This window comes from Thalassophryne amazonica, chromosome 16, assembly GCF_902500255.1.
Source record: "Thalassophryne amazonica chromosome 16, fThaAma1.1, whole genome shotgun sequence".
NCBI lineage: Eukaryota > Metazoa > Chordata > Actinopteri > Batrachoidiformes > Batrachoididae > Thalassophryne > Thalassophryne amazonica.
The window spans coordinates 79,048,793-79,065,201 of NC_047118.1; the positions used below are offsets into that span (position 1 = coordinate 79,048,793).

Consider the following 16,409-nt stretch of genomic DNA (forward strand, 5'->3'; position numbering starts at 1 on the left):
TAAAGGCGAACACTTATTAAAGTAAAATAAAAGATGAGCCTGTAGTGAAGCATCAGGTCGCCCTGATCAGGACCAGTTCAATTACTAATAGTATTGCTTATAAACATCTTAACGACATGTTAATTGCATGGCTCCTTGTAGGAGCATCCAGCTTTATTAGAGCACCTAATGCTGCGTTTAGGACCAAGCAGGAAGTTGAGATTTCCCACATCAGGTTTCAAACAAGGAGGTTTCAAAGTGTGCCAGATACAAAGTGTCATCTTTGTGCAAAACAGGTTTTATTTTCCTAAAATATTTACATTTAATATGTTGCATGTCACCATATTAGGTACTAGGTACTAGGCATATTAGGTATTAGGACTTAACTGCTCCTTAATGTAACAAAATACTTGTTAGCGTTAATGTTGTTTCATTCTGACAACTTTTAACACGTTTGCATTTTTCATCTAGTGGTGTCCATGGCAACTTCCATATGTGTGTATGTTTGCGTGTGCATGGCATCAAACCTGGACACGGCGTTTCCGCTCCTGAAGAAAGGCAACCGTGGAAGTCTGTTCGGCTTGTCGGTCGCCCTGCACGAACACCTGCACGGCAACGCTCACCTGTGAGTACATCAGCACGTGCACCATTTACTCGAAGGGAGGAATGTGTGAGCCTAGCTTAGCCCAATGGCTGGAAGCGGGAGGAAAGTGTTAGCGTAACTTTGTACAACAACTGAACAACTGAAAATGAGACTGTCTGGCTGCAAAACATGGAAGAGGTGGAGTTCCTCTTTTTCTCAAAAACACACAGTTTCCATCAGCCTTTATCTGAACTGTCCCATTAGCATTCAATGTGCTTCTGAGTGTAGCATTTGTACTTTTTCACAAGAGGAACGTGTTAGCTTCAGGTGGGGGAGAATCCCCGGAGGGGCACTCAGTCCTGTGCAGAAAAAAGCTTTTGTGATCCCACAGGAACCCATCGTTAATGTGCCTGTGTGATTGAATTAAAGACTCTGAGATGAACCAGATCCACCAGGACCACAGATGATCTGTTCCATTAGAGCTAATGCATCGCCTGAAGAAACGTAGCATGATCCCCCATCATGCTCCACTGCTTCAGCCTGTCAGACACAGCGATGCAAGTCAAACGACCGTCCTGCTGACCAGGTGTCACCAACCGAACAGTCCCACCCTAAAAATCAGTTCGCCCTGCCTTCATTGCACATGCGTCATTTCGGAGCTCAGCAGTGTCATTTCTGTGCGTCACCACCGATTCACTGATTATCACCTCGTTTCTGCTTCAAACTGCACTCCAGTCATCATCTATCTCAGCAACACATATCTGAAGCTTTTGTACAAAAATCATTTCCACATAAATTAAGCATTATTTCATAATACAACATGAAGGACTGATCAGAGCGTCATTTCAGAGGGTCAGTAGCGATTCACCAATTATTGCCTCATTTCTGCTTAAAATTGGCTTTAGAATGATTTAAGAGGTTTTACCTTGTCATCAAAAAAAAATGAGGTGGGCTTCATAGATAATTGGCAAAGCTTCTGGGGAAAACCTGGTCTTGTTAGGAGAGACGGCATCCATCCCACTTTGGATGGAGCAGCTCTCATTTCTAGAAATCTGGCCAATTTTCTTAAATCCTCCAAACCGTGACTATCCAGGGTTGGGACCAGGAAGCAGAGTTGTAGTCTTACACACCTCTCTGCAGCTTCTCTCCCCCTGCCATCCCCTCAATACCCCATCCCCGTAGAGACGGTGCCTGCTCCCAGACCACCAATAACCAGTAAAAATGTATTTAAGCATAAAAATTCAAAAAGAAAAAATAATATAGCACCTTCAACTGCACCACAGACTAAAACAGTTAAATGTGGTCTATTAAACATTAGGTCTCTCTCTTCTAAGTCCCTGTTGGTAAATGATATAATAATTGATCAACGTATTGATTTATTCTGCCTTACAGAAACCTGGTTACAGCAGGATGAATATGTTAGTTTAAATGAGTCAACACCCCCGAGTCACACTAACTGTCAGAATGCTCGTAGCACGGGCCGGGGCGGAGGATTAGCAGCAATCTTCCATTCCAGCTTATTAATTAATCAAAAACCCAGACAGAGCTTTAATTCATTTGAAAGCTTGACTCTTAGTCTTGTCCATCCAAATTGGAAGTCCCAAAAACCAGTTTTATTTGTTATTATCTATCGTCCACCTGGTCGTTACTGTGAGTTTCTCTGTGAATTTTCAGACATTTTGTCTGACTTAGTGCTTAGCTCAGATAAGATAATTATAGTGGGCGATTTTAACATCCACACAGATGCTGAGAATGACAGCCTCAACACTGCATTTAATCTATTATTAGACTCAATTGGCTTTGCTCAAAATGTAAATGAGTCCACCCACCACTTTAATCATATCTTAGATCTTGTTCTGACTTATGGTATGGAAATAGAAGACTTAACAGTATTCCCTGAAAACTCCCTTCTGTCTGATCATTTCTTAATAACATTTACATTTACTCTGATGGACTACCCAGCAGTAGGGAATAAGTTTCATTACACTAGAAGTCTTTCAGAAAGCGCTGTAACTAGGTTTAAGGATATGATTCCTTCTTTATGTTCTCCAATGCCATATACCAACACAGTGCAGAGTAGCTACCTAAACTCTGTAAGTGAGATAGAGTATCTAGTCAATAGTTTTACATCCTCATTGAAGACAACTTTGGATGCTGTAGCTCCTCTGAAAAAGAGAGCTTTAAATCAGAAGTGCCTGACTCCGTGGTATAACTCACAAACTCGCAGCTTAAAGCAGATAACCCGTAAGTTGGAGAGGAAATGGCGTCTTACTAATTTAGAAGATCTTCACTTAGCCTGGAAAAAGAGTCTGTTGCTCTATAAAAAAAGCCCTCCGTAAAGCTAGGACATCTTACTACTCATCACTAATTGAAGAAAATAAGAACAACCCCAGGTTTCTTTTCAGCACTGTAGCCAGGCTGACAAAGAGTCAGAGCTCTACTGAGCCGAGTATTCCTTTAACTTTAACTAGTAATGACTTCATGACTTTCTTTGCTAATAAAATTTTAACTATTAGAGAAAAATTACTCATAACCATCCCAAAGACGTATCGTTATCTTTGGCTGCTTTCAGTGATGCCGGTATTTGGTAAGACTCTTTCTCTCCAATTGTTCTGTCTGAGTTATTTTCATTAGTTACTTCCTCCAAACCATCAACATGTCTATTAGACCCCATTCCTACCAGGCTGCTCAAGGAAGCCCTACATTAATTAATGCTTCGACCTTAAATATGATCAATCTATCTTTATTAGTTGGCTATGTACCACAGGCTTTTAAGGTGGCAGTAATTAAACCATTACTTAAAAAGCCATCACTTGACCCAGCTATCTTATCTAATTATAGGCCAATCTCCAACCTTCCTTTTCTCTCAAAAATTCTTGAAAGGGTAGTTGTAAAACAGCTAACTGATCATCTGCAGAGGAATGGTCTATTTGAAGAGTTTCAGTCAGGTTTTAGAATTGATCATAGTACAGAAACAGTATTAGTGAAGGTTACAAATGATCTTCTTATGGTCTCAGACAGTGGACTCATCTCTGTGCTTGTTCTGTTAGACCTCAGTGCTGCTTTTGATACTGTTGACCATAAATTTTATTACAGAGATTAGAGCATGCCATAGGTATTACAGGCACTGCGCTGCGGTGGTTTGAATCATATTTATCTAATAGATTACAATTTGTTCATGTAAATGGGGAATCTTCTTCACAGACTAAGGTTAATTATGGAGTTCCACAAGGTTCTGTGCTAGGACCAATTTTATTCACTTTATACATGTTTCCCTTAGGCAGTATTATTAGACGGCATTGCTTAAGTTTTCACTGTTACGCAGATGATACCCAGCTTTATCTATCCATGAAGCCAGAGGACACACACCAATTAGCTAAACTGCAGGATTGTCTTACAGACATAAAGACATGGATGACCTCTAATTCCTGCTTTTAAACTCAGATAAAACTGAAGTTATTGTACTTGGCCCCACAAATCTTAGAAACATGGTGTCTAACCAGATCCTTACTCTGGATGGCATTACCCTGACCTCTAGTAATACTGTGAGAAATCTTGGAGTCATTTTTGATCAGGATATATCATTCAATGCGCATATTAAACAAATATGTAGGATTCTAAAATGAGAAAAGTCTTGTCTCAGAGTGATGCTGAAAAGCTAATTCATGCATTTATTTCTTCTTGGCTGGACTATTGTAATTCATTATTATCAGGTTGTCCTAAAAGTTCCCTGAAAAGCCTTCATGTTATGTGTCGGACGCAGCTCGGAGAACCGACCAGCGTTTGAAGGACCCAGTATGAAATAAGCAGAGCACGGTACAAAGGCTAACTGAATTTAATACATAACAGTGATAATATAACAACAAAAAGGTGCGGCCTGGCGTGGTGCGCTCCCAGCAGCGCTAACGGTCCGGAGCCAGAAGCTGTTTCGGACCCAAGGACCCCGCCGACACCCCCCAGGTGGCCGCAACAACCGAGTCTGTGAAAGAAGGAACCATTATGTGAGTCCACACTCTACACACAGAACACTTAAAGGTGTACAAACAGCAAACACTTCCTGGCTTGATTACTGATCAGCTTCCCAACCTGCAGGCATGGAACATCCAGTCACAAAACTCCACCGCAGTGGAAGCTGATACATGACTAACAAACAGCTCAATATAATAAGGTGTGAGGGACACCACATTTACTGACTGTATAACTGTTAGTCACAAAATCTAACGTACCTCAGGAAGTGTGCTGACGAGCGTGAGACCTCACCCCCTCCTCTTTCACAGACTGTGCATCAAACCTGGACGTTCTCAGCATCCGCTGTTGATGAGATGGCTCCCGAGACGACGATCTCACCCGTCTGGTCACAAGGTCGAGTCTCTGGCAAATACACACTGTGCACTCCAGTCTTAAATGCCAACATGTTCCAATCCATCCAGATGCACCACAGCTGTGAGTCCTGACGAGTCGCAGGTGATCAGGGTGAGGTCCTGACAGCCTCAGCAACACAGCCACTCAGTCCCAAACGCAAGCCACCTGGGAGGAAAACCAAAAAACAGAAACAAACCGGCAGCCAGGCCCCCCCGGCCATATAACAGTACCCCACCCTCACGGGAAGCCTCCCGGCGACCACACACACCTGGCCCAGGAGAAACACCCCCCTCCAGGGACCATGGCTGGAAACCGCGTCTGCGTTCATCCTCCAACAGACTGGTTGAACTGGCTGCATCTTTGCCCTTGTTTCTGACAGTCTCTTAGCACAGGTGTGGCCAGGAGTTCTTACACCTGTGCGGTCAGCCTTTATCCAAACGTGTGATTAGTCATAAAACAAAACAACCAAAACACCCCCCCCTCCCCAGGGGACCGTCCCATCAAACCCCAGGGAAGGGGAGAAAGGAAAAACAACCCAAACCCAAGCCTGCAAACAAAAATACTAAAACACCCCCCCCCCCAGAGGACCGTTCCATCAAACCCTAGGGAAGGGGAGAAAAGAAAAACAACCCAAACTTGAGCTCACAAACAAAAATGCCAAAATACCCCCCCTCCTCCCCCCCCAGAGGACCGTTCCATCAAACCCCAGGGAAGGGGAGAAAAGAAAAACCCAAACTTGAGCTCACAAACAAAAATGCCAAAATACCCCCCCTCCTCCCCCCAAACGACACGTAGGGACCAACACCCCCCAGAGGGCCACCCGCCAGCTCCAGGAGTAATAACCACGGCCGAGGTCCCTCTGGGATCCAACGTCACCCACGGGGACTACCAGCGCCTCCCAGAGGACCACTCGTCAACCCCAGGAGACGCCTCCCCTCATGACCAATGGACCCAGCCCCGGCCATCCACGGCTAGATGGACCCAACGCCCTTTCCCCCCCCAGAGGACACCACAGTCAAACCCTGAGGGCGGAAACTGGGGGGGGAAAACAAAAAGACACCCCAAACCCCCCCCTCCCCTCCCGGGTGCAGAGGCTACCTGGGAAACGCCCAGCACAACCTAACTGCACCCCTCCAGCAATGCCGACACTACGGCACACCCGGCTGGAGTCAGAGGAGAAGAGAGGGCATAACAAAAAATGAAAAAACAACCCAAGTACCACCCCATCACCCCCCAGGGGACCGTTCCATCTAACCCTGGGGATGTGAAATAAAAAGAAATAAAAGAAAAAACAAACAGACCAACACACAGTTGTTTGGGTCCTTTTTTTTTTGTTCTTTGTCAGACAGGCTGCAGGGTCACAACCCCAGACAAATAGTGGACAACAAAAAAATAAAATCCCACACAAAAACCAACTCAAAAAACACCCACACAAAATGAACTAACACAAAACAATCAGTGAGTTATACCGTCAAGCTCAACCAAATGGAACACACCTGTTCCTACTCAAGAGCTTGACGGTAACGTGATTCAGTCACCACAAGGGGGAACCAGAGTGCAAAAAATGAAAAAACCCCTTTGGCGACAGAAAAAACAAACGAGCTGCTCTTATGTGTGCAGCTGAGTGCAACACACAACCAAAATGTGCTCAACTAAATAACGCCGGAGCTGATACAACAGACGCAGTAGTTACCTTTATCCGGGGAAACGGGGCTACGACTGTAACACAGGAAGCCCAGCGACCCGTGCTAACAGAGCTCCGCCGTGCGCGTGAACCCATTACAAACGCACTCTTGCAGCTCCCGTTTAAACCTCTTATCCGGTCGGAGTGTGACGCGAAGCCGTCACCAGTCACACTCCACCACGACCCACGGATAAGGCACAACACAGGAACACGGCTGCAAGAGAGCACAAATCAGTATCCAGTAATGGGTTCTCAAACATGCACCTTCCGGGCGGAGAGCCCCGCAACTGATCCGGATAACCACTGAACGTCTGCTGCCGCCTTCCCGGCGCGTTACCGTCTCTGCTACCGCTGGGTCCGTGATGTTTGGCCAGAGACTACTGTTATGTGTCGGACGCAGCTCGGAGAACCGACCAGCGTTTGAAGGACCCAGTATGAAATAAGCAGAGCACGGTACAAAGGCTAACTGAATTTAATACATAACAGTGATAATATAACAACAAAAAGGTGCGGCATGGCGTGGTGCGCTCCCAGCAGCGCTAACGGTCCGGAGCCAGAAGCTGTTTCGGACCCAAGGACCCCGCCGACACCCCCCAGGTGGCCGCAACAACCGAGTCTGTGAAAGAAGGAACCATTATGTGAGTCCACACTCTACACACAGAACACTTAAAGGTGTACAAACAGCAAACACTTCCTGGCTTGATTACTGATCAGCTTCCCAACCTGCAGGCATGGAACATCCAGTTCACAAAACTCCACCGCAGTGGAAGCTGATACATGACTAACAAACAGCTCAATATAATAAGGTGTGAGGGACACCACATTTACTGACTGTATAACTGTTAGTCACAAATCTAACGTACCTCAGGAAGTGTGCTGACGAGCGTGAGACCTCACCCCCTCCTCTTTCACAGACTGTGCATCAAACCTGGACGTTCTCAGCATCCGCTGTTGATGAGATGGCTCCCGAGACGACGATCTCACCCGTCTGGTCACAAGGTCGAGTCTCTGGCAAATACACACTGTGCACTCCAGTCTTAAATGCCAACATGTTCCAATCCATCCAGATGCACCACAGCTGTGAGTCCTGACGAGTCGCAGGTGATCAGGGTGAGGTCCTGACAGCCTCAGCAACACAGCCACTCAGTCCCAAACGCAAGCCACCTGGGAGGAAAACCAAAAAACAGAAACAAACCGGCAGCCAGGCCCCCCCAGCCATATAACACTTCAGTTAATTCAAAATGCTGCAGCTAGAGTACTGACAGGGACTAGAAGGAGAGAGCATATCTCACCCATATTGGCCTCTCTTCATTGGCTTCCTGTTAATTCTAGAATAGAATTTAAAATTCTTCTTCTTACTTATAAGGTTTTGAATAATCAGGTCCCATCTTATCTTAGGGACCTCATAGTACCATATCACCCCAATAGAGCGTTTCACTCTCAGACTGCAGGCTTACTTGTAGTTCCTAGGGTTTGTAAGAGTAGAATTGGAGGCAGAGCCTTCAGCTTTCAGGCTCCTCTCCTGTGGAACCAGCTCCCAATTCAGATCAGGGAGACAGACACCCTCTCTACTTTTAAGATTAGGCTTAAAACTTTCCTTTTTGCTAAAGCTTATAGTTAGGGCTGGATCAGGTGACCCTGAACAATCCTTTAGTTATGCTGCTATAGACTTAGACTGCTGGGGGGTTCCCATGATGCACTGAGTGTTTCTTTCTCTTTTTGCTCTGTATGCACCACTCTGCATTTAATCATTAGTGATTGATCTCTGCTCCCCTCCACAGCATGTCTTTTTCCTGGTTCTCTCCCTCAGCCCCAACCAGTCCCAGCAGAAGACTTCCCCTCCCTGAGCCTGGTTCTGCTGGAGGTTTCTTCCTGTTAAAAGGGAGTTTTTCCTTCCCACTGTTGCCAAGTGCTTGCTCACAGGGGGTCGTTTTGACCGTTGGGGTTTTTCCGTAATTATTGTATGGCTTTTGCCTTACAATATAAAGCGCCTTGGGGCAACTGTTTGTTGTGATTTGGCGCTATATAAATAAAATTGATTTGATTTGATCTGATGGTTAATAATCCCATTAATCCATTTGATCGCTTTGGATGGAGAGAGTCCATGGAGAGAAGTGCGGCTGTGGCCCGAAATGACACATGCACAATGAAGGCAGCGCAGAACAATTTTTAGGGGGGACCGTTCGGTCTGTGACACCGGTGCTAAGGAACCATCACAGTCTGAATCCGGTTGAGTGCACTCAGAGACCGACGTGCTGATACCACACAGACCATGTCTATGCAGTCCACAGTCCCCATCTGTCCACTGTGGTACAGAATGGGTCAGGAATGACGACTTGCCAGTTATCACCTCGTTTTCTGCTGAAAACAGCCTAGTTTCTGCTTAAAATTGACTTTAGAATGATTTAAGAGGTTTTACCTTGTCATCTAATCAATTCAAATCAATTTTATTTATATAGCGATGATAATAATCTGATGGATAATAATCCCTTTAATCCATTTGACCGCTTTGGCTGTAGAGAGTCAGACTCATGCATGCACAGTGAAGGCATGGAGGACCCATTTTATGGGGACCATTTGGTCTGCGACACTGGGTCAGACTGGTTCCAGGAAGCAGGTTTTCATTGCAGATGTGGACTCCAGCAGGTCTACAGTACTGTCAGCACAGGGCAGGAGCCTGTCAGTGACATTACCTGACAGAAATGTTGCAACAAAACATCCACAAACAGTCTAGAAGGCTAAGATGCCTTCAAATCCCACAGGATTCTGAATTTCCAAAGATGTCACAGCTCTGTGAATCAAACCTGGTCTCACAGAACGTGCTCTGCTGCTGCTGATGGTTCATGCTCAAAGTCACATGCTTCTGTTAATTGCCACAACAGGGGGTTTTCAAGTGCCACCACTTGGAAAGCTGTGATTTCCACTGCTTTGTTTAAAAGGTGAGACTCTGCAGCAGGAGTATTCAAGATATGTGCCTGAAAAGTGATGCACATTAATAAACTCCATTAACTCCTGGAAATAATGTCTTCTGTCTTTTTCCATTGTATCAAATCCATCGTTTCTCTCACTCACTATCTCTGCATGCATGTGAGCCATACATGTACCGTTTTGAGAATGGAACGCATTTCCACATTGTCAAAAAAAAAAAAAAAAAAAAGCAGGGGTGGACAGAAAAATAGGCTAAATATGTGGCAGTAAAGCCACTTTCACACCAGGCCCACTTCGAGTTGCATCGTGCGCCATCATGACGACGCCACTTGGATGCAACCTAGTGCCGAGACGATGTAGCTCAACGCCAGAACACTGACGGATGCAAAGGATGAAGCAGATCGGACGCCAACAATTAAACATGTTTAATTTTTTCTGTATCGAGCACAGGACACAGAAAGGAAGTGGTTTCAATGCAAGTCAGGGCAAAGCAACGGTACTCAACATGACTGGAAGCCACACCCTCACAATACAATGTTACCCGATGACAATTTATGATTCCTGCTATGTTCCATTGTTCACAAAGTATAAATCACACAGGATTGATTTTTATACCATGTACACAATGTAGAAAAACTACATGCTCAAAGAGCACAGAAAAAAAAACATGCTCAGCCTGGCTGCTCCTGCAGTTACGCGCTCTTAAATTCTCCCAAAACTGTGTTTAAAAAAAGTCCATAAAAGTCCTGCTCACAGTCTGATTGCCAGAGACAGGACATGTCCACATCCACTAAAAAGTCCAGACATCTCCAATCCCCTCATGGGGAGGGAGGCAGTTCCTCACTCTCCCCTCAAACTCTCTCATAACTGTGCTAAATAAAGGACAAAAAAGGACATAAGTCCTGCTCACAGACTGGTTGCCAGAGACAGGACATGTCCACATCAAGTATAACTCCAGACATCTCCACATTTACTCATGGACAGTTTGTTCACACATGCATGCAGCTCACCAGGGGCGTAGCACCAAATTCTAATTCTGGGCCCTAGGTACTAGCCATATTGAAGACACCCCCCCCCCCCCCCCCCCCCCCCCCCCACTGTTACAGGAATGCACCAAATTGCACCATTTTTCTAGAAAATGGTGCAATTTGGTCCCCCAGACCCCCCAACTCAATATAGCTAGCTTTCAAGCTCACCTCTCTTTTCAAAGAATTTGGTTAGCAGCTGCTTTCCCTCATTTAGTTTTCTTTCCCTGTCCTTTTTTCTCTTCTTTTTTGAAATCCGCACTTTGATTTTTTTTTGTTGTTTTTGTTTTTTAGGAAAGACATATTTTATTTCAGCTTAAACATTAGGGCTGCAACTAATGATTATTTTACTAATGAGTTCATCGGTCGATTATTTTTTCGATTAATCGTTTTGGGTTTTTTTTTACTTACATGTGAGTTTTGCCATTATTTCTTTAAGTGAGTTATTATTAAAAGGCCTTTTGTTAAACATCAACGTTTAACCTTGTAACAAAGTTATGTTATACAAGGTCTGTCAATAAAGTATATGTCCTTTTTATTTTTTTCAAAAACTATATGGATTTCATTCATATGTTTTTACCTCAGACATGCTTGAACCCTTGTGCGCATGCGTGAGTTTTTCCACGCCTGTCGGTGACGTCTTTCGCCTATGAGCACTCCTTGTGGGAGGAGTCGTCCAGCCCCTCGTCAGAATTCCTTTGTCTGAGAAGTTGCTGAGAGACTGGCGCTTTGTTTGATCAAAATTTTTTCTAAACCTGTGAGGCACATCGAAGTGGACACGGTTCGAAAAATTAAGCTGGTTTTCAGTGAAAATTTTAACGGCTGGTGAGAGATTTTGAGGTGATACTGTCGCTTTAAGGACTTCCCACGGTGCGGGACGTCATGCAGCACTCTCGGGCGCCGTCATCAGCCTGTTTCAAGCTGAAAACCTCCACATTTCAGGCTCTGTTGATCCAGGACATCATGAGAGAACAGAGAAGTTTCAGAAGAAGTCGGTTTCAGCATTTTATCCGGATATTCCACTGTTAAAGGAGATTTTTTTTAATGAAAGACGTGCGGACGGATTGCAGCGTTGGCTCGCAGCTGCCGCGACGCTCCGCCACAGGAAAAACACCTCCGTTGGAAGCCTTAAGGACAAGTTGGAACATGTCCAGCTGTTAAACAATTTCTCATATACTCACTCCACTGAAAGCCATCAAAAGCCGCCTGGATTTTACAAATGGTTATCAACACGGAGGTGTTTTTCCTGTGCCGCCGCACTGCGCCGGCTGCGTCCCAACGCGCGGACCCGTCCACACGTCTTTCAGTAAAAAAAATCCCCTTTAACAGTGGAATATCCAGATAAAATGCTGAAACCGACTTCTTCTGAAACTTCTCTGTTCTCTCACGACGTCCTGGATCAATAGAGCCTGAAATGTGGAGGTTTTCAGCTTGAAACAGGCTGACGACGGCGCCTGGGAGCGCTGCGCAACGTCTCGCACCGTGGGAAGTCCTTAAAGCGACAGTATCACCTCAAAATCTCTCATCAGCTGTTAAAATTTTCACTGAAAACCAGCTTAATTTTTTGAACCGTGTCCACTTCGATGTGTCTCACAGGTTTAGAAAAAATTTTGATCAAACAAAGCGCCAGTCTCTCAGCAACTTCTCAGACAAAGGAATTCCGACGAGGGGCTGGACGACTCCTCCCACAAGGAGTGCTCACAGGCGAATGACGTCACCGACAGGCGTGGAAAAACTCACGCATGCGCACGAGGGTTCAAGCATGTCTGACGTAAAAACATATGAATGAAATCCATATAGTTTTTGAAAAAAATAAAAAGGACCTATACTTTATTGACAGACCTCGTATTCTTGTCAAAAACATACCTGGCGTAGTGTTTTGTTTTATTTTGCACATACATACATCACTGACACACCACAAAGATATTTCTATCAGGTTTCACCCGATTAGGAGCATTTTTAGATGCCTACAGCAACTAACTCAACCACTGCCAACATTACAGCAAGAGTCCACAAAAGTATTTTAAAGGCCTGACAAAAGTGTAATATGTTAAATTTAAAATGATATTTTCATGAAAAAAGACACAAATGTGCAGTTTACTGCATCTTATTTTCTTGTGAAAAAACACAGCTTAGATGTGGTTTGACCGAAACAAATTGTCATTAAACTTAATAAAACAGGATGAAGTGGAGGTTTAAGAGTCACTAGGTGTTCACAGGAAACAGTTATTTCTATATTGATTTATGTTCATTGTTAGTTGGTTTAAATTTTCTGTTTTGTTTTATCAGATTCTTTTTGTCCATTTCTCTAAAACTGTACTGTGGCATTATTAATTCTTATTACTATATTGTTGTTGTTTCTATTATTATTATTATTGATATATAAATACAAATAAATGAATAAAATATTAAAATTTGTAATACATTTGACTCTTTTATGACAACAAACACTGAGCCATGAATACAGAAAAGAAATGTGCTGACAGCTGCAACAGCTTAATGCTAACTTCAACATTGAAAACGCCATAGACATGCTAACGCGTTAGCATCGGTCCCGTTTTTAAGTTATAAAATACATCTATCAACTGTTTCAGAAGACCATAACAGGTCAGATTAACATAAAAAGGTGAATATTACTCAGACATATGCTCTTTGGGGTTTCAGTGGGGAAAAATTAAGATTAAGTGAAATAAAACACTGAATCAACAAAGCACCAGATCGAAGCACTGCACTTGGGATGTGTGTGTGTGTGTGGGGGGGGGGTCGCCTGTGCGCCTGGACTAAACCATTGTACAACTGTGCAGGGGTGGAAGGGCCCTCAGAGAGCTTTCAATATTATTGTTAGAGCAGAATTATGTTTTGCAACATTTATACATTCATTCTAATTATATTTTACAACATGAATTGTACGGACATTAATAACATGCAACGCAAAAATGTATTTAATGCCAGTTTTTTGTGCCCCCCCCCCCCATGCTCTGGGCCCTGGGTACATATTACCCTTTACCCTCCCCATTCCGACGCCCCTGCAGTTCGCGGTCAAAGGTCCCACACTGATATTTGACCTACACATTAGAAAAATTACACAGAATGCTTTTTCATCTGCATAATATCATGAAGATTCGACCTGTTCTCTCTGTGGTGTAACCAGAGACAGTGAATAGAAACCATAAAAGACATAAGTCTTTGAAAGAATAATATTGTCCACCTCCACCCCCGCCACCTTGAGGACTAAATGTTTTGGGGCGAGGTTCATCACAGTGTGTCTCTCCTTCATTGATAATTGCTTATCAACGTTATTCTGGAGTTGATACTGAATTCGTCTCTGCTCACATTAGACCGCAGATCATTAAAAAAAATAAAAAATTCAAAACATGTGGACTAAAAGTTAGTCCAGATTACTTTAATCACGGAAGGAGGTGTCGAAGCAGTTTGTATGCAATTAATCAGTAAGATTAATGATTGATAAACAATGACTCCATTGAACGGTGATCAATCTGATCAGCACTAACAACCTGCTGTGCTCGACAGCTAACGACTGAGTTTCTCTGCAGCCTATTGGTGGGAGCTCCTAGGGAGAAGGCGGAGCCTCATCTTGCGGCCAATCGCACAGGAGGGGTGTACAGCTGCCCCATCACTGCGAGCCAATCAGACTGCAGCAGGATAAACCTGATCGGCTCAGGTCAGCTTTTGCCTTAGTGTTCAGCTGTTCAAAAAAAATATTTTTTTGGAAGAATATGTAACATTTAGGGACTCATTATGTAAGGTAACTGGATGATGTAATCCAGGACTCAAGGTGGACTTTTGTAGGTGGAGCCATGGACTGATATGTGGGTGGAGCTTAACCCTGTGATCTGTGTGTATCTCACTGTTCCAGGTGAAGACCTGGTTGAGGCCGAGGACTGGATCGAGGACATGTGGCTGGGCGTATCAGTAGCTAGTCAGGGCCGCCCTGGGGGGAGGATCCTGGTCAGTCTTTGTTCTTATTGGTTGCCTGAGATAATCTTCTGTTTTTGTTTCTTCATTTGTCTGAATCTCATTGAGCTGATGGACATATTTCAGACTAGAGAGTCACTGCAGGCTGAGTTGATCTGTTGATCCACGAACTGGACAGAATTCACAATTTTACCAATCAGTCGGAGTGTCTTTTCCTGGAAGAAACTTCCTCTTGTCTGTTTTTGAACAATGGGAACCTGGTTATTGATCCTGACCTCCATGCAGGACAGCCAACAGGAACCAGTGCCTATGGCATGTCCACCACTGCAGACAGCTTTCACCATCTTTCACATGCAGGAGGTCCCAGTCAGGTTCTTTCAGGAGTGTGTGCTCCTGCTCCCAGATCAGAGTGAACTCCAACCTGCAGTTCCCGTTTCCCTTTGATCTTGCTGTTCCTCCTCTGTCTGGCTCCTCTCACTGTCTGTCTGTGGCTCCTCCCACCAGGTGTGTGGCCATCGCTTCATTAAGATCTACGGGGCGTACAGGCTGAGACATATGATTGGGAAGTGTTATCTCCGTGGTAACGACCTCCAGTATGACCCTGAGGACATGCCTTGGCAGAACCCGGACCAGATCTGCAGGTAGACCAGCACCTGGAAGCATGTCAGGTGGTTGTGTTCCACATTGAGATGATCTGATCTTCTGACATGATACTTGAAGTTATGAATTATTCTTAGAAATGTATAAATTATTAGTCAGTAGAACAACTGTGATTAAGAACTTTTTAAGGATCTCTGAGTTTTAATAGTAGTTTGTCGACATCAGGTTCAGTTTGTATATATTGTGGTAGGATGATTGTGCAGAGGTACAGACTTTAAATGTCATATGTGTCATTAGCAGTGGTGGGCACAGCTAACCAAAAAGTTAGCTTCGATATCCGCTAACTGAAAAGTTAACTTTTATAACGCTAACCTGATAAACCACAAAAAAGTTAGCGGAAGTTACAGCTAACCACTAACTTTTTGTAGTGACTCAGTACACTGTCGGCTACTGATAAGCCAGTTTTGAGTTTAAGCACCAGAGGGCTTCTGAGTAAATTCAAAGATGATCACAAACCCAAAACAAACAACAAGCCCGAGCTTTTGTGTTTATGCACCCTGACATTCACTTGTGGTTTCATTTATAAACAAAACTAATTCAGGACAGTTTATCGACATTAATGGCAACTCTGTCATTTTTACAAAGTGAAAATATTGCACATATCTTTTAAAGTAATGCGCTAATTCTGAAGGTTTGAGCATTAACCGACACACTTGCCAAAACGGATAATGGGAAATGAGACTCCCCTTATCACTTCCCCACCCCCCAGTCAAAATGCATAGAACACTGCCATCTACTGGATGGGAGTGTGAATAGCGACCAACATGTGATCGGTGATCCACAAATGCTGAATCACACTTCACAGAATTTTCAGTTTTGCAGATGCCTTTTTTTTACAATGGAAAAAAAGACATATTTACTACACTTAATATACTTGTATGTACATCCAAGTATACTTAATATACTTGGATGTACTTAATACACATTTATTTGTTAAAAAAAAAAACATTCAACTACAAATTGGACATTTGTGTTTGTGGAAATCGCAAAACGTGTGCAAATCAAAGACTATTTGTAGATCACCCTCTGTGCATTTGCAAGTATTAATGAGACAAATTTAACTCCATAAATAAGTATCTTTTCACTTAAAAAAAAAGTAAAGATTTGCATGTACATGCTGTTTTTAAAGCAGACACTCTGTCGATTGGTGCTGCAATGCATTATGGGAGTGCAGGGTTTGTTTGTTTGTTTTTTAATTATTGTAGTGCATGTTGTTTCAGCATGGTTGTTAGTGTTCTAGATTTGTTGTGTT

At 43.7% G+C, this 16,409-nt stretch overlaps 1 protein-coding gene across 1 annotated transcript in view; it reads left to right on the forward strand.

Moving 5' to 3' along the window:
• The first annotated feature begins 444 nt into the window (after window positions 1-444).
• LOC117527899 (integrin alpha-3-like) overlaps window positions 445-16,409 on the forward strand; it is a 132,794-nt gene continuing 116,829 nt past the window's right edge. Inside the window, exons 1-4 of the mRNA XM_034190404.1 lie at window positions 445-604; window positions 14,116-14,243; window positions 14,439-14,530; window positions 15,002-15,138. Coding sequence (XP_034046295.1) covers window positions 459-604; window positions 14,116-14,243; window positions 14,439-14,530; window positions 15,002-15,138 — 503 coding nt within the window. The 5' untranslated portion in view covers window positions 445-458. The remainder of the gene's footprint in view (window positions 605-14,115; window positions 14,244-14,438; window positions 14,531-15,001; window positions 15,139-16,409) is intronic.